The sequence below is a fragment of the Tachypleus tridentatus genome, chromosome 9 (genome assembly GCF_004210375.1).
Source record: "Tachypleus tridentatus isolate NWPU-2018 chromosome 9, ASM421037v1, whole genome shotgun sequence".
Lineage (NCBI taxonomy): Eukaryota > Metazoa > Arthropoda > Merostomata > Xiphosura > Limulidae > Tachypleus > Tachypleus tridentatus.
Window position 1 is genome coordinate 78,508,676 of NC_134833.1, and position 20,095 is coordinate 78,528,770.

The following is a 20,095-nucleotide window of genomic DNA, read 5'->3' on the forward strand; positions in this document are numbered from 1 at the left end:
GTAAGCATACTACTACTTATAGTAGAAATGGGCCAGATGCGTAATACGTGCATTACAAATTAAAATCTCAAACAAACTGCAGACAGCATGTAAAGAAAACTTCATAAGCACTTTATATATACTGTAAAGCAGTAAACAAACCAACTGTAGAGAAACAAGCCTCCAAAGCACTTGAAAAAGTCAGTAAATTAAAAAAAAAATACAAAACCACAAATCTGTGAATTTAACAAAATGAGTTTCTGACTAACGCTGTTGGAAAAGTATAGCTCTCTCCTGCTTTCACTTCATGCAAATCTAATTACACATGACTGAATGAAGCTCTCTAAAGCTAAAACCACTCTTCTTAGTTTTTACTTATAACCTTCGTAATAATAAGTGATAATGATAACCATTTTGCAACACTACTACAAGCTAACAGTACATTAGCATTCGTATTATATGGTTACGAGCACACTCCGCGACTTTCCAGGTAACAATCCATCCTCACATCACGTGCGGATGCACGATTATTTATGTGCATGTGATACATAATCATCTTGCAGCTGTATCAGCTAGATAAAAAAATACAAAGAATATGTAGATTCTCTGGATTTAGGTTATAACTATGATCTAACTTTTGAAAACGAAACTTTCAGTTCTATACATCTGAATCGAAGGTTGTGTATCGAACAATGCGATTTTGTGACAGCATTTTGTGCCTAAGACATGAATCTTCTAAGTGAGGACAAACGTTATCATTGTCGAATTCCAATAAAGCTTCGCTAGAGTGCTCTGGACTGAAAACAATAATGTTAAGTTGCATAATTTACCTTTACATTGTTTTCAAACCAGGTTTGATCCATTAACAACTAAGCTTGTACTTGAAATAGTGCAAATTTTGAACTATGCCTTTCAAGGAAAACGGGAAAATATATTAATTATCTTGAAAAAATCTTTGTTCCAGCAGAGTCTGCATTACTGCAAGAACAGATATAAGGTGAGAAACAATAATGCTGGATATGTGAAACAAGTCTTAATCATTACCCCTGCCAAAGAAAAAGCTGCTGCAATGGCTATATGGAAGAAAAAACTATATAAAGTATATTACCAAGAGCCAGGAAATGTCGAGAGGCAGTTCTAAGAAAAAATTGAAAGAAGGATAGGCATAGAGTCCAGTTGTTCTCGAGACCTAGTATAAAATTCCTATAAGACAAGTGTAAAAAAGCTTTAATTAAAAAATTAAGAATTATGAATAAAAACACTAAAAAGTAAAGAAACAGGGTAGGAATGGATGAGTTAACTTACAAACCTTTGTGGTTTTTGACACAATGAAACCTGAACATGTGTAAAGCCATCATTCCGCTTTTTCTTGCATCTTTATTTTGAATTTTGATCTAATTATAGACTTAAGCTAGGTCTTACCAGTAGCTAATCCTTTCTAAATATTTAACAAATTTTAAAATTTCAAAAATCAGCAGTTTGATACTAATATTTTTGTCCCACCCCTTACAATGTAGAATACTCTAATGTCTCCCATAAGCAAAGTATGACTATTGAAATTTGTTTCACTTTCGACATCAAACACATTATTAAAATGAAATGCATTTTGTTAGGGTCACGTAACCAAATTGCATACACGTATTTGTACTTGATTACCGAAACACTGTTAACAACAGAGAAATTTAGTTATATAAATTTTTCATTTAGTTTAAACAATTACCAAGTTAAATATAAACATGAAATAAGAATAGGTGGAACGATGGCCACATTCATTTTAAGGTTGCACTCTGTCAAACACCACAGTCTCAATGTTAGCCCACCCTTTCTTACCTTGTTTCCTTGCTTTTTAGTGTTCCCATTCCTACTTTCCAATTGTTTATTTATTTTATATTTGTAATATTGAAATCCAGGATTCAGTTATAGAGGTACATTCAGCTCCAATAGACTTATTACGTAGCTTTACACATAATTATTAGTTATCAGAGAACAATCTAAAAAACTGTTCACTTCATTTTTATAATTTTAGGTTTTTCAGCACGAGTAACTATACAAATGAGTATTTGTGGAAAAAATAAACAAATAAAGGTTTGTTTATTTGTTTTTAAGATCAAAGTTATAACATGGGATATCTGTGCTCTGACCACTGCAGGTACTATAATTCAGTTTTTTTTCCTATTATTAGTCCTCAGACTTTCCGATGAACCACCAGGGGTAACAAGTAAAAGAGAATCATTAGATGAGCGAGTGGTGTGGGTAGTCTCCTCACGACAACAACATATTAAAACTAAATATTAAAAAAATCTAGTAAATATAAAGAATTGTGTTTTATTTAGAAAACTTAAAAAAAAAGAAAGCACGAATTCTGAAATTACGAAAAAAATAACAGATTAATGTGGCGCTATATGACGGATTGTTTTAATTAACCGCAGATGCTGGTTTGCCAGAGTATGTGATTGGTGGTGTGGAGTATGTTAGTGTCCTGTTAAATTATATGTAAGCTGGAATTATTTCGGAACTTGCTGCCGGTGCTTGATTAACATTTCTCTCAGTAGCATCTTGAGAGCTCTTAAACCAGGGGTTCCCAACCTTTTGGCACTCGCGACCCCTTACCTAAAAGTTTTAAACCCATGTGACCCCCTACTTAGGGCTTACTATCAGCAGCTTAATTTTTCTTTTATTTTCAGTGAAGGAGAGGGAAAGAAACATCTAAAAAATATTTAAAAATTCGGTAATTATTTATTTGCAAATTAAATCACATTGGTTTAACCTGAATTCACAAAAAGAACATATATTTCTTAAAATAATATTAACATAGGTTTGAACAGCTATCCAACCCAGCTAGTGAGATGCCTGATGTTGCATTTCAGCAGCAAGCTTTGAAATTCGTGGCCGAGCGTTTGTTAGAGCCAGTCTCATGTCATCTCCAACATCCAATCTGTTCCTATTCTTTGTTTTTATATTGACAAGAGTGGAAAATCCTGCCTCACACAAGTAGCTAGAAGCAAATGGAACAAGGACACGTAAAGCTATCATGCGTCACGGATTTCACCTTGTAAAGATCACGAGCTGAAGAGTCGTTCCTTAGATCCAGAAATTCATCTTGGACATTATCTGGAATACTGGATACATCAAGTTCAGTACAAAATGGGTTCCTTACCAAGGCCTCCTGTTCCTGTGATAGCTCAGGGAAGTAACGCTCGACTTCCTTTTCTAGAGACTGAAGATGTTCGGTAATCTCATCCTTGAGGAACTGATCCAGTTGGATCTGAGACTCATCCGTCACTCCACAAAGTTTTTCAAACATAGTGATGTTTCCAAGATTGGTTTTCCGACGCCAGTTCTGCAGTTTAGAAACAAAGGCCCGAAGACTATCTTGAAAAAGGAGAACATGTGTTTCCCTTCCTTGAAGCTTCAAATTGAGCTTGTTCAGCTGGTCAGAAATGTCGGCTAGGTACGCAACCCTTTTATTCCATGCTTCATCTTCGAAGTGAGCTACAAGATCTTTTCTTTCTTGAGTCTCCAGGAATAGCTTTATTTCATCTTTCATTTCAAAGACACGATTAATAACGTTTCCTTTCGACAACCAACGTACTGCTGTGTAGAAGAGAAGGACTTCGTGGTCAGCATTCATGTCTTTGCATAGTTCTTTGAATAGGCGAGTGTTGAGTGCTTGAGTCTTCACATAGTTTACAATTTTGATTACAGATTCAACCACTTCCTGCAGAAAGGCAGGGATAGTCTTACTGGTGAGAGCATATCGGTGAATCATGCAGTGGATGCCCTTTGCTTGAGGTGCTAGCTTCTTCACTCTCGAATGAAATCCTGATTTCGATCCCAGCATAGCAGGTGCCCCATCCGTACAAACCTCACACACGTTTTCCCATTGAAGATCTTCGTCTTGAAAAAAAAGTTGAAACTTTTTCCATGACATCATCAGCTTTTGTTGTGGTTTCAAGTGCACTGCAGAATAAGAATTCGTCTTTGATGTCACCTGAATTAATGTATCTCACGAAGACAAGCAACTGAGAACATGAACTTACATCTGTTGACTCGTCGAGCTGAAAGGAAAACAAAGGGAAACCCTTGATTTCAGTCAAAACCTGTTCCTTCACATCCATAGACATTTTAGAAATGCGCCTCTGTGTAGTATTATTTGACAGGGATACTTGCTGCATCTTCTTTGCACTGGCTTCTCCAAGAATAAGATTTACTGCTTTCATCATGCAGGGTTTAAGAAGTGTTTCTCCAATCGTGTGAGGCTTTTTTTGTTTAGCAATTTCGAATGCAATCTCATATGAAGCTTCCACTACGGCTGCACTCTGCTGCTGAAACGACCCACTTCTATCGATTCTTTGGCTTTTAAGACACCGTTCATGCCGTATGAAGAAATCCAATCCCTTCTTTGCGTGTTCTGGATGTTTCGTTTCGAGATGACGCTTGAGGTTTGATGGTTTCATTGACTCTGCACTCAGGACAGCATGGCACAAAACACACTGTGGTTTCTCGATGCCGTCGTTGGCGAGCACAGTGGTGAAGCCAATGTTGAGGTAGCATTCTGAGTATCTGTGCCGTTTAGCCATGGACACAACTCACCTCTACTGCTTACTTATCTCCTTGTTAAAATAAAATAAAAATGTTGAATAATGAACGCTTTGGCAACTGTAGATCTTACCTTGACTACTTGTGGGGGGGTGCAGGTAGAGTAATGATGGGGTAAGTATTGGGAGGGAAGGGAGCGTGGCCAGTCACGCGATTCGTCATCCATCAATCAACAACGGACATGTGACTTACGTGTCGACAGCGAGCACACACACACTTAATCACAGCTAAATAGATACACAAGCATACGTACATGCGCGTGCACTTACATACTCGCTACTCACTAGTACGCACATACATACAGTTGCAGACACATACACATTCCCACAGGCACGCATACATACACCCATAATATCACCTAATGACATTGAACTAACGTAGCACACGTTTTGCTTTGCACCGAAACAAAAAAAAATGTAAGTGCATGAAAATGTAATTGATGAAATAAAATTAACGTTATCCCAAGCTACTTCTAACAAGGCTACGCGACTCCTCTGCCAAGGCTTTGCGACCCCCCTGCCAAGGCTTCGCGACCCCTCGTGGGTCGCAACCCACCGGTTGGGAACCCCTGTCTTAAACGGTTTTGTTTCTTGCACTGTAGTGAAGTTGCTACTGTTGTATCCACGAGTGAATAAAGTCATTTCTGGTCCTAATAGTGGGTCTTGCATGGTCTTTTTGTCACCTTTGTTTCCAAGTAAAATGAAATTGACAATCTTCTTCTGTGGTTTTTCGCTGCAGATGCAAACCTTTAGACAGAATCCCAGTATTGTAAAAAAAATTAGCGGGATCAATAAAAATACGAGGATGTAAAACAAACTTCTTGGCTTGCACGAAAATACCACACCAAAAGTTACGCTTCCAGCATTTGGTTTTGAAGGTGCATAAACCTCTAAGCGTTCTGTAGTAGCGAAAGACAAGCTTACGTCACATTGAGATTTATTAGCACAAACGGTGTCTGATTGGCCGAAACTGTAAACTGTTTTTTTTAGTGTAACATACATATTAATACGGCTAACCTCTTGAGGCTGGAAACTTTCTAATACGATGTAATAAATGTCGGTACTTTCAATACTGACATTGACACTCTGGCCATAACAATTTGTAGGGACTTGTTGAAATATCATAGCATTTTGACAATGTCGAACGTATGATGGGATAGTTTCTTTCACTTTCTTCCATTTGAGATGTTTATTGATCGTTTCAGAAAGGTCAGAGTAATCTTTAAAGCTGTTTTCCATGTCAGGGAAATCATTTTCTAGGTAATCCTCCAAAAATTCACTTGCTATTCTTCTCACACATCGCTTCAAGTTACTATGTCCTTTAGCAATGAATACATTTGCATCTGGATTATTACTGCAGGCGTTGAATTGTAATCTCGAACCAGAAAGCATGTAAAAACGAAGAACCTTGTACATTCCCCAAGACATTTGAAGACTGTAGTTAGCTTTATGCGTATGAAACATATTTTACTCTATATCTGATTTCTTACCAACTCGGTAGATGTCCAATGAGTGCTTGGAAGAAACAAACTGCTGCTCACACAAGATAGTGGAGACGCTGTCAGCCACTTTCATGTCTGTGGACGACAAATGAATTCTCTGTTCAGGTGTCTGAGTTATCACAATAAAGTATAAGATGATCAAAATGACCACGAGCACAAAGGCCAACATCCATAATCTCAGACATAAAACTTTGCAGTCAACATGCATCTTGCTTACTATGGAGAAAAAATAAAAATGCAAATGTTCGAGTAGTCAACTACAGTCAACCGTCTTTGTTGTTATATACCTATAATCGTTTCATGTTACACTAGGTAAAAGTTATGAGATACTTTTATTACAAATCATATGGTGATATTTCAAATATATAACATTATTCGGAATTCAACATTTTATTCAGGACAAATGTTTATACATTCTCTTGCTTGTATTGTTCCATACCATTTATTAGACAAATGCAACTTTAGAAGTACGGATAGTTCCTCGATTGCTGAACATTTATCATTAACCAATCATCTAGTTTTTGTTACTGAAATCACTAAAAAGTAACCACAGAGTATATACGTACTACCAAAAAACATATGTAGGGTAGTTTACTGTCCAACTATTACACAAAATATTGTAATAAATTGTGTTATTTTATTACTTTAAAGTGGCTGATTGATCATTTAAATGTAGGATAAAGTAAGATTTTATTTTAAACAAAGTAAAAAGTTGAGATTTCATAGTTAATTATATTTATAACAGTTATCTAAAGATTGTAAATGAACATTACACAATTACATTTCTAACGATTATTTTCACTCTGTAAATGAATATTACTGGCACGGTGAATTATTTGTTCTGTAAGATAAAACTTTAATTTAACCACTATTTCATAAAAACACAAATAAAACCATTTCTTTGACTAATATTGCGTAACTAATTATTTTACACAATATAATGATTTAGATTTGTCTTTTATTTTGACAATGCCTGTCAAATGCTTTCGTAGATTATGTAATGAAGAATAATGAATTAACCCGACTTCTTTAACTAGGAACACATTACGTCACATAGCATGTAAAAACAAAAAGTTAGTACATAATAAATAGATAATTATTTTCATCTAGTAGTATTTTATTGAATTATTTCACAAATCTATTGTTCTGTAGAATTTCATGTAGTTATTTCGATAAAAAGTTCTCTTTATTTAAATAACACTTTAAAGTTTACTGTTGCATTATTTGTTGACGTCAATTCACATAATTCACTACAAAATATAAATGAGTTTGTTTGTTTTGGAATTTCGCACAAAGATACTCGAGGGCTATCTGTGCTAGTCGTCCCTAATTTAGCAGTGGGACTAGAGGGAAGGCAGTTAGTCATCACCACCCACTGCCAACTCTTGGGCTACTCTTTTACCAACGAATAGTGGGATTGACCGTGACATTATACGCCCCCACGGCTAGGAGAGCGAGCGAGCATGTTTAGCGCGACGCGGGCGCGAACCCGCGACCCTCGGATTACGAGTCGTACGCCTTACGCGCTTGGCCATGCCAGGCCTATATAAATGAGTGATTCCTGCTAATAACTGACAATAGATACTAAATAAAAACTAATAATAAAGTAAAACAAGCGTTTAACGTACCCGTAAATATCTTAAAATAAATAACACCTGCAAATAATTAAGTTACAAAACCTATTCAGTCATTCTAATCACGATTAGAATGAAGAAAAACTTACCAGAGCAATGATATGTTTATATATGTGTAAAAAGAGCTACAAACTCTAATGGAATTTCTTTTTATACAAAACTACGATGTGAGGTTCTTCGATACATACAGTTAATGGGCGCCTTAGTGTGCTACTATTTTAAACTTCTTATACTGTAATAACGATAACGCCCTCTTTCGTGTTGAAAATAACCTTTGATCAGGTACTATGACAGCATTTGTATATGACTGATAAAAAACATTACAGCATTTTAAATCTAATTGGCGAGAACAACACGTTATTCATGAATATCCGAGGTTACAATAAACATTTTGGCAGAAGATATCGTTTGTAGGATGCAATATCAAAATGGATGAGCTCTTTGTAAGCTGAGGCTAAAACTTCAGGTGAAAATTAATCAGCATGTCTGGAAGTTTTGAGTTGCATTTTCCGTTTTTGAGTCTGTATTCCATGTGGTGATTGCAGACACGACCTCATGTAGAAATGTTAAAAGCCCAACATCAGGAATTTGCCATTCTCTTGAATCATAGTTTATCCTAAAATTCCATCTCCTACCATTATCCATTGGTTATTCATTTGGATAAAGCCATTTTCAAATTTTACCCAATTTAAAAACTTCATTTCTACAAGAATACATAGGAAACGTAGAAAAACATATTCATCCCACAACCTCCCCCCAAAAAAGAGTTTTACAGAATAGGTGTTAGAGTTGACTTGAATTTCTAGAGTTACTAAGTAAAGACTGGACATAATATAAAACAGACACTTTATCTGTTTGTAAAATCAGGTAAATATACGACTTTGATATATACTTTCTTTTTCTTTTTCGTTCCAGTGATCATCAAACAGATTTAGTTACTAGTACCATCTTCTCTCCAGGTACCCATCTTTAATTTAGTAGTGAAAAACTAGAAGGAAAGCATCTAGTAAACATCACCCGCCGTCAACTTTTTGACTAACGTATAGTGGCATTAACACCTTCATGGCTGAAAGGACGAGCATATTCAGTGACAGAGATTCGAATCCGCGACTCGCAGATTATGAATCGAGTACCTTAGCCACCAGACCCGTCTACATGCATACGTATGTAGGATCCGAGCGGAGTCCAGTGGTTAGTGTACTGAACTGTAGCGTTGGGACTCCGTTGTTTGAGTCCACATTAACAATAACAACAAACAAAAATAGATAAATAAAATCGTGCTACGCTCTTTAGGGCCATGGATGCGTTTTAAGAATAACGGTCAAACACTACTAATCAGTCAGAAAAAGAGTTGACAGCAGATGGCAGTGACTAACTATCTTCTCTCTAGTCCATCACTTCAAAATTGGGGATGGTTAGCTGAGATAGTTCTCGAGCAACTTTGCACGAAATCCAACAAAAGAAATAAATACAGATATATTTGTGTGCAAAAGTTATTTAAAACAGGTTATTTCTTAATAAACTGAGGCGAATACTTTACAAAATATCCTATAGTTAGCTGAAAAGACACACTTTCTAGGGAACTGTTTTAAAACAAAACCACATTGGTCTATGTGCTGTGTCCAAAACGGAGAATATAAACCAAAATTTTAGCGTTGTAAGTCCTTAAACTTATCGCTGTCCCACCAGGGGACAAACTGAAAGAGAGTATAAGATAAAGTCAAATTTCCAACAATAACTGATAAGAACAACGCTTGGGTACAAAGACCCGTTTTACTTCATCCAGTAGAACAGAACCCATCTTTATGGTATGGCAGACATAAGGTAGAAATATCTTAGAGTTTTTTAATAATTACTTATAATTACATATTTACAAGGTTGTTGTTTTTGTTGTTTACTTTAATACTGTCGTTAAAGGCATGATTTGGTTTAGTTGTAATTCACTTTTACAACATCAGATTTTTGTTTTACTGACTACAAAGGAATTTGACGCTAATGATGGGCAAAAACTGTTTACTTACTAGCATATCGTGTATTTAGTATTGTGAATAATACCCTTTTAGGTTAAGTATTTTTTAACCAGTGTACTGATTTTTGTTTGTTTTGCAGAGTTTTTAAATTGTGTAGAATATTGTTAAGACTAACATGGATAATTTAAGGTGTGTATATTAAAGTCACGTTGTTAATCTTATCAGTCTTGTATCACGAATACGTTATCCTGCTTTACTTCTAACTAACCTCGCAGCTTTTGTTACTGTGTAAACCATAATGTTGGTAACATCTTCAGTACTACGAATTTCCGAACATCAAAACAAAATAACGTGAACTAGGGAAGACTAGCAACAGAATCTACAACTACTTTTCACAGTGACGATCGAGTTTTTCTGCCACTTTGTTAAGGTAAAGTTGGAATTACAGCAACCGTTGGAACTTAGAGATCAGGTTTTACTGCCACTTTATTAGTGTAAAGTTAGTATTACTATAACCGTTATAACTCAGTGACGATCAGGCTTAACTTTCACTTTGTTAAGATGAAGTTGAGATTACTACAACCGCTGTAACTCATATTTACGGTCACTATAACTGGTATAACTCAGTAACGATTAAATTTTACTACCATTTTTTTTTAATGAACACGTGTCTTTCTTATAAAAAAAAAAGCCATATCGGATTGTCTGCTGCGTCTTCCGAGTGAAATCGTATCTCTTATTTTAATATTGTAAGTGTTCCAACGCGGAACTTTTTTGAAGCAGAACTTGTTAAATTCTGTAACTCTGCAACAAGCATGTTTTAACTTTAGGTTACCATAACTACTGTAACGCAGCAACAAGCATGTCTTAACTTTGGGTTACCATAACTACTGTAACGCAGCAACAAGCATGTCTTAACTTTGGGTTACCATAACTACTGTAACGCAGCAACAAGCATGTCTTAACTTTGGGTTACCATAACTACTGTAACGCAGCATCGATCAAGCCTTACTGTTTAGTCAACACTCGTTTCATGGTAAAAAATCACGGTTCATTGGCGGAGGGTATCCTAACAGTTAAACACGTGTATCTTTAGCTCTCACTAAATGCGAACGGACTGAAAAACTCGCCCCAAATACAGCAAAGAAATAACAAAGTGCTAACAAAAGAGGTAAACAAATACTGTGGAAAAAACTAATATTGTTATTTGATAAACTAGAGCTATGTTTGAGTTATATTAAAATAATAACGCTGAATAAACGATCTATATGAATGTTAACAGTCACATATCGGTGTAGTATATGCCGGGTAACATTAGAGTATAGAACTTTTGTTAACAGTTCATTAATTGTGAATATCGAATGAACTTTTGTGTTAAATTCATATTTAGAATATGGTGATGTATGACATGTATGGTTAACAATTATTTAATGACAAAAAGCATGCACGGTTGTTAGAAAGTAATAGCAGCATACAATACAATAAAGGCTAACGTGATAGTCGTAACATTATTGCTTAGTTGATGATATGTGATACTAATAGTTAAAGCAGGAAATGACTAATAAGTTTTAACGTGAACAGTAAGAAACTAACTAATGATAACGCACATGAAGTTAATGCTAGGCATTCTTCCGCAATGTATAGCATTGCATGGTTAGAATTAATTAAAGATTGCTAGACTGAGTGGGCACAAGTCAAGCACACGCTACAGATTGAGCCATAAAAAATATTAAGTGGGGAGAGGGACAGAAGGAACAGCCTCATCAAGACACCGATACAAAATTGGCCTCCAAAGAAAAAAAATAAAAATGAAACATTTATACACTCGTACTTATCGGGGAGGGGGTAGCAGATGCTATTCTACTGCCCCAGACCCAACGTGACCTAAATCATTCCTGATTACAGACACAATTTCTTTTGTCGTAACACCAAAGTCATATTCTAATTTTCTATCAAATTCAACGGTATACTTGCTAACCTATGAAATCGGAATCTTATAATACATCTGATTTTTAAAATAAATATATCGTTACTACATCGTATTTCTATGTCGAAAAAGCACTAGTAAATGATCTAAGTAGACAACTATTACAGTAGTTATTGTTACTCACCTAATAATTTATTGTGGGACTTTTGAACAAAAGTCCTCGCTCCAAGCGAGGCAAAGATTTTTTTTTCGATTTCAGGTAGAAGGTGTGCCTAAGTGAAACTCACTAACAAGGATGAATATTTAAATTGTTGTCAGTCTTGTAGAAATGATATATTGAAAATTTCATTTCCGGACAAAAATATAGACAGAGGTCGCTTTATGTCATAGAGTTGTTAATTATTAGCTTGTAATAACAGTATACAGATGTTACGTTTACTATATGATATCTACCATATTTCGCCTCTTATAGTTTACAGGTGAATGTAGTAGTGTGGTTGTTTGTTTAGATAAACCGGGCATGGCTTAGTGAGTAGCGTATTTTAACTACACGAATGACAACTAAATCTCACTATTCAATTAAAGTAGCCCAAGATATGGTGGTCGTGCTGTTAACTAGCTGCCTTCTTTTTGGTTTATCAGAATAAGCTTAGAGACGACTAGAAACACAATAACCCCCGTGTAACTTTGTGCAAAATATTCTAAAATAAACAAGTAAATTTTAAAGATCTGAGTTTCTGTATTTTCGACTAACACTCCTTAATTACACTGTGTATATGTATTTGTACAAAGTGGCAGGTTTTGGGAACAACAAAGATGAATGTAAAAAAAATATATATTTTGGTCAGCAACTGTTACCAGGTCAGCAAAAATTTCCATGTCAGGCAGACTTGGCATTCTATGGTAAAGTACACAACTAAAAAAATAACCTGTTAACAAGAGAAGATTCACAGAAAATTAATTTGAAAAGACATATCCTCGAGGTATGGGGGCCTACCATTGGAAGACACTAACTGTCTTTTTACATTCTTATACAAAATACAACATCACATCTATATTCTTCTATGGATAGAACAGGCGATCTCTGGAAAATAAAAAAGGGACAAGGGCTGCTTGAGCAAAATTAACTTAACGGTTTTTTTAACACATGTTATGCAAAAATTGCATAAACTTATAATAAACGAGAAAGTTTTAAGCATTGTATATTAAAATAAGAAGGTAGAAGGCATGCTATGACTATATATCATAAAGATACTAATGTACAACAGTTAAACATCGCGTAAAAATAATAGACCAAAGTGCTTTTCTGTTAACTTTTCAGTACTTTTTTCTGTGACAACCATAAGAATACGTTATTAGTATGGCATTATTACAAATTTATCAATGCTAGAAGTTTGTGTGAAACGAATAAAACTAGAGTATTTACCCATTTTAATTTTTTAAAACCATATATATTAACTGACAATAATAACAGTGAATAAGAAGTAACAGTTACAGCAGTTAATGACGATAATCAGAGATTGTCTAGAGTTAAGTATTTCTACAACAGAGTTTAGTTTCAGTGCGGAACTTTAATTGGATACATAGTTTCAACCCTATTAAAATAGGTTGTTTATGAAGTTAAAGTATAATCTTTCAGTTTGTTACGTTATTTTCATTCATCCTTTAGTAGCACTTAGAAATAACTTGCGCCTACTGCTTGCAGTTACGTAATTTATTTGTCTTAATATATGTACACGCACCGCAAACTTTACATGCGTGCAGTTTTCAAAAATTGTTTAGGATAAATCTTGGAGGCTTCTCTAACACTCATTGATTTGATTATCTGAAATGATAGGATGGAAAAACCTCAAAGAACGCATCATTTTTGTTTAAAGGATACACGTCTACTCAGCATTATTCAATAACTACAGCTTAAGCATTGAATGTTGTAAAAACGCAGAATTTACTGAAAACGCTTGCGAAACCATAACACCCTACTAAAGATATGCAGTAATTACATTAACTTACTCTACACAGTAACCATTAGAAACCTTGGATATTCCCCACGAGACGGATGATATCAATATGTTTGGTTTATTTTGAATTTCGCTTAAAGCTACACAAGGGCTATCTGCACTAGCCGTCCCTAATTTAGTAGTGCAAGACTAGAGGGAAGGCAGCTAGTCATCACCACTCATCGCCAACTCTTGGGCTACTCTTTTACCAACTAATAGTGGGATTGATCGTCACATTATAACGCCTCCACGGCTGAAAGGGTGACCATGTTTGGTGCGAAGAGGATTCGAACCCTCGACCCCCAGATTTGCATGTTTGGTGTGACCTGGATACGAACCTGTGACCCTCGGATTACGAGTCCAGTGCCTTAACCATCTGGCCATCCAGGGCCATATCAATACGTAGCCATGGTAATTAAATTCTATGAAGATACAGGAAAAGAAGTTTATGTTGCAAATGTAAGCACATAGCACGCTGTAGAGTCTAGAGCACAACGCAGCGAAAGTTTTAAAGGCAAAAATCATACAACATTAGTTTTGACTATAACCAAAGGTGTGTACAAGGGGAATAATCAGCTCTCCTCCAGTAATTATATGTATATAGATGTGTGTTGGTATGGCTTATATGTATATACGAGTATATATGATATGTGTTTGTTCGTGTGTTTAATGTGTCCTCCATCAACAACGATCAAATGTGAGTTTTCCGCACAATTAAACACACAGATTAATTGTGTACAAAACGAATAGTTGATAGTTAATTAATAGAGAAAAGCATCCGACGTTCATACTTCTTATCATATAAAACTTCAAATTCAAACCATGGACAGCTGACAGTTCATGGTGAATAGACAGTAGAGTTAGTCTTAGGTGGTATCAAAGAACACGGTTGTTTGATTATTAAGCAATGATGAATTGAAGCCACCACTTAAGAATGATAACAAAATGTGGAAGTTCTGAAACCACGTGTAAACAAGTACTTAGACAGTAATGGCGCAAGCACAGCGTTGACATTATTAACATTGTGTCCATCCCACCTATTGCTTCACCTTTCCAAACCGAAAATATCTAATGTCTAGAGACACCTGTGTCGCTCTATAATAACTTGGGTATTAACATTAACTGTTATTTACAACTCAGCCGACCATTTCTAAATAATTATTATATGAAACTGTTACATCCGACATAATTAGAGGGTATTAACTGCTGAAAATTCTGTGTTTTATATGCTTTCCTGTTATGATTTAGTTACATTAAAAAGTACAGAAAACTACAGCTAAGGGGCAGTTAGTTTTATTCATTCAGAATTAACATACTTCTGTTATTCTCTTCCACCACCAGGAGGAGTGTACTCCAAGACCTTGAACAATATTTTCAGTAACTATGTGCGAATAATATGTGATTAGTTACATGTAAATATTTATGTAACAAACGATTAAAATGTAAAATTATAATTCATTTTTAATATAACAAACTACATTTTTTAATAACTAAGTTATAAACTTTAAGATAAAATGTTATGCTTATTTTTTAAATATAGCACTTTTAATCACATATATACAGAATACCTTTAGCGCCACCACCACAAAGAATAAACTGTCCACCAACAGGTTTACGGTGCTCCGAATATTGTTTCAAGTCCTCGGCAGATGACAGCAACAAAGGCGATGATAATTCGGTAAAGCTTACATTTTTTATAAAAAGTTAATGCATTATAAATTATTTGTTTGTTTTTAAACAGTGTTACATAATAGGTTATCTGTGCTGTGCCAACCATGTCAATGTAGTAACGGTATTACACATTGTAGTTTTACTTCGTGACTGTTTTTAGTTTCTTTCTAAACGCTGAATAAATGTAGCTTCACATCTGTATTTGAATACTTCATTGCCATATATATTTCTTAGATGTTGTTTGATTTAAAACACGATATAACAGTTAATATACATATATATCATATTAGTATGATGTTATAATTTGCCAACTATAAGTATTTTCACAGGCAGGCCCTGCATGGCCAGGTGGTTTAAGGCGTTGGACTCGTAATCTGAGGGTCGCGGGTTTGAATCCCTGTCGCACCAAACATGCTCGCCCTTTCAGCCGTGGGGGCGTTATAATGTCACGATCAATTCCACTATTCGTTGGTAAAAGGGTAGCCCATGAGCTGGCGCTAGGTGGTAGTGACCAGTGGCTTTCCCTCTCGTCTTACACTGCTAAATTAGGGACGGCTGGGGCAGATAACCCGCGTGTAGCTATGCGCGAAATTCACAAACAAACTTTTACAGCCTGTAAAACGTGGACCATATATGCACAGATAAACTACAGACTTATTCAAAATAAAATAAAAATGCATGTGTTGCTTTTGCAAGCCATTTGTGGATACTAGTCTAACAAGTTGGGACATTTGGCTAAGAAAATAGAAAAAAAAATAGTTTTTTGAAAAATGTTTTCCCCAAAGTTTATGCTTTCTAATAGATTGAATTATTAAAGGAGTAAAAGTACAATGATATATTTCATTATTTGGAATTACCAAATTCTTGAAAAAAGGTACAAGAAATACAAAAGTAAAACATGGTAAACATTTTGTCCAAAAACAAACAAACATGGTTTCAATGAAATTCGTTTATCGAAAACACTTTAATTTTATTTTCCTTATTTTAGTTTTCATCATCTTCACATTTACAATTTAGTTCTTGAAGCTGTGAACAATACGTCTCCTAATTTGTTCTCTTTCACATTTCCCTCCCCCAGTGGACAAATAATAAACAGCCTTTTGAGCAGCTTTGTGTGATAGTAGATTCCTCCATCACCTGTTACAAAGCTAAAATCAGGGGTTCGATTCCCTTCGGTGGATTCAGCAGATAGCCCGATGTGGCTTTGCTATAAAAAAAACAACACACACCCGTCACCTGTTTCAAATGTTGACTAAAAGTGATATTGTTCATTATAGAAATCTCCCCCACTGGCACCGGGTTGTGATACCCATGGGGGGTAGAATACAAATATCCTATTTTGTAGCTTTGTGCTTAATTTGAAACAAACAAAAAGTGCATTCTAAAACTATGAAAATATAAATGTTAGAAATTAAGTACTGCACTTGAATTAGAAGTGGGTCATTCTTGTAACTGAATAAAAAAACAATTATCACATATGTATTATATAGAAAAATCAACAGTTTTGTTCAACTGTTAACGAGAAAGTACCAAACAAAATAGTTTTAAATAATTACTGTAGGACGCACTTTACCGTTCCTTATTAGCAGCTTTCGAATTAGTTTTATTTATAGTAGTTACGTGTATATATATATATATATATATATAACTAATTTGTAAACGCGTATGTTTAAATACGTGTATATCTTTTATGTGTTGTCTGACAGTTGGTCTCTTTTTTTTCCTTTCTAATATTGAAAACTTTGGTTAAATCCTTAAGATTTGAACACGAAAATATTTATATGTTTAGAAACAATATATGTATTTAAGTGTATATAGTGTTTACAGTTCGAATACGTTGCTCAGTTATTGTTCACTGTCCGTCCCTCTTATAGAAAGAAAACCTTGTTCTTTAAGTATTTTCTTCAGTTTACCAACTATAAGTATTTTTACAGCCTCTAACATCTGGACCATCTATCGAGCTACTACCTAAACCAAAAAAAAGTCCCACAACGCGTCTGTCTCCATCATCTCCTCTTTCATCACCGAGCACTAATGTCGTTTTCAAGGTAGAAAAATACCTGAGCACTCAAACTAGTGGGCAAGTGAAAACAAAGTTCGGATTCTCAGTCAATCTTGACAAATCGAACAGTCCCGGAGACTTGAGACAAGAAGTACTGATGTGTTTTTCTAGTGAAGCTAGTGACAGTGACGACGAGGATGAAAGCATAGATAACTCAATGTCTGTTGAATCTTCAAGTGACTATCCGAAGCCGTTCGATCCTTTACACGAACGGAAGTTTGCGCATGTCAAACACCTTCTAAAGATGGGACAAGTAGAAGGACTAGACGAGCCTCCTCCAAACTTTGTTCCCCCATCTCCTCCTCCATTCAGCAGCATCCGTAGCAAAGACAAGAAAAATGAGCGTAGAAACAGACACTCAAAAATATGGAGTACCCATTACCTGGATACCAACAGTGACAGTAATTGTATGGAGGAACACCAGTGCCTTGTAACATTTGGTAGTCAGCCACAGTCGACGCGCCATCTGTCCAAAAGTAATAAAATCACATCTTCCCCGGAAGACATGACTAACAATAGTGCAATAAGTACTTTGTCTAGTAAATGTAAACATGGACGTGTTCCATTTTTGTTTGGCCACTTCAGTGACGATGAGAGGCCTTTTAAAGTAGGGCATGTCCGACGTTGTGCATCCGATAGAAGTGCAAACAGGTCAAAGTTGGTCAAGAAAAAGGTCAAGGAGATGAGAAGAAATCCAGGTTAGTAGTTTAAGATGTTATTTTGACGAGACTGATATCATACTTTTGGATTCGTAATGATTTATAAACAGTTGGTAACGTTGACAGCACAGAAAAGTCTCATTATTTAGCTCTGTTTTGCCCCCACCCTTATCGCTGGTACAGCGGACTTAGAACAGTAGAAATTGGGTATCGATACTCTGATAAGCAGAGCACAGATAGTTCATTGTTTAGCTTGAAACAAACTCTCTATTTTTGCTATTTAATTAATATGTTGAATATAATGTTTACTTATTAATGCTTGTCAATATTTAGTATTTTCTTTTCGTTATCTTTATTTATGAATTTCGCGCAAAGCTACACGAGGGCTATCTGCGCTAGCCGTCCCTAATTTAGCAGTGCAATACCAGAGGGAATGCAGCTAGTCATTACCACCCACCGCCACTCTTTTACCAACGAATAGCGGGATTGACCGACACATTATAACGCCCCCACGGCTGAAAGAGCAAGCATGTTTGGTGTGACGGTAATTCGAACTCGCGACCCTCAGATTACGAGCCAAGTTCTTTAACCACCTAGCCATGCTGGGCCTATTTTGGTCTTTATTTTTTTTTGTGTGTGTTTGCTGGGTCTTGAATTACATTTATGTTCTATGTTTGATGTTGTTGATGTTTTTAACTTTTCTCTTCTATACTGTTAATATTTTCTCAGATCCTGTCTGCCGTCTTTCTACGTTGTTTCTAAGTGACTTTACATACACATTGTACACACAAAGTCACAAACAGTAAATGTAATTTTTAACCTGAACTACACTTTATGCGCAAATAAGCCAAACAGCGAGGTAAGGACTCTTCTCGAGTTCAGATATTCTCGTCCCCAGTTCTGTCTAGTTCTCTGAGTCGAACTGCGAGATTGATTGTCATTTTTTTTTTTATAATACCTCTACGGCCAAAGGAGCAGAGCGTATTTAGCGACTTCACGGCTCGAATATTTCGGTCTGCTGGTGGTAAGCTATTTGGCCACGACTAACCAGAAACAAGTTAAGACATTAGTCTAAAATAATTTTCGTTGAGAGAAGAGTATGATCAAACAGTGGAAAACTGTGTTTTAAATTTACAAATAGAGTAAGTTCATATTTTTAGTGATTATTGGGGTCGACCAATCGGAGAAAATACGCTACACAGTGGAATATCTGCATTTTGGTTTGAATTTCGCGCATAGCTACACGAGGACTGTCTGCGCCAGCCATCCCTAATCTTGCAGTGTAAGACTAGAGTGAAGGCAGCTAGTCATCACCACCCACCACCAACTCTTGGGCTACTTTTTTACTAACGTATAGTGAGATTAATCGTCACATTATTACGTCCCCACGGTTGAAAGGACGAGCATGTTTGGTGTGACGGGGATTCGAACCTGCTACCCTCGGATTATGAGTCGAGTGCCTTAACCACCTGGCCATGCATGGCATCTGTATTTTGTACACCTCAGTAATGAGATCTCGAATTTTAGGGTTATAAGCCCAAAAGTTAACTGTTGAGCCGCCAGATATGGGCGTGTTCCTATTCACATTTATTATGCATTAATAAAAATAATGTTAATATCTGTATACTGCATGAAGTGTGTTATTTGAAATATCAAGGAACCCTTAGTTTTTTTTATTCAGATTGCAACTCTATTAAATACTTGTAAAAAAAATGATGCTTACCACATGTATTTATGCAAAAAATTGACTGTTTTTAATTCGGAACTTTTATTTCCACGTGTAAATTATCTGTCGTGATCTTTTTTTTCCGTCTGTAAAAAGTGCTGCATCTGTATATTTATGATAAAAATTATTCTCATTTTATTTTCTATTCTGTTAACCGTTTCAAGACTTCCACTCAAATATCTCATTATGAAAATAAACACAGAATCTGGAATCTACAACTCAAAAATAACCTAGTAAATTTATAAAACTTAAATTTTCTAACTCTTCCGCATTTTACTTAGCAATACCATTATTTTATGTAACAAAATTTCTTCTTTTTCTTGTTCGTGGGCAGAAAATGTTATTTCCCAATTGCTTATGCCTAAAGTAA

General features: G+C 35.6%; 1 protein-coding gene across 7 annotated transcripts in view; it reads left to right on the forward strand.

Annotated features, from left to right (window-relative positions):
• The first annotated feature begins 9,434 nt into the window (after positions 1–9,434).
• Positions 9,435–20,095, forward strand: part of LOC143225559 (uncharacterized) — a 48,542-nt gene continuing 37,881 nt past the window's right edge. For 6 of the 7 annotated variants that reach the window (XR_013013923.1, XR_013013922.1, XM_076455238.1 and 3 more), the window contains exons 1-3: positions 9,435–9,537; positions 15,171–15,285; positions 17,213–18,038. Coding sequence is in view for 5 of the 7 variants with exons in the window: in XM_076455238.1 (XP_076311353.1) it covers positions 9,524–9,537; positions 15,171–15,285; positions 17,213–18,038 (955 nt within the window). In the remaining 2 variants the exon portion in view is untranslated. The remainder of the gene's footprint in view (positions 9,538–15,170; positions 15,286–17,212; positions 18,039–20,095) is intronic. The other variant, XM_076455242.1, reaches the window with a different exon arrangement.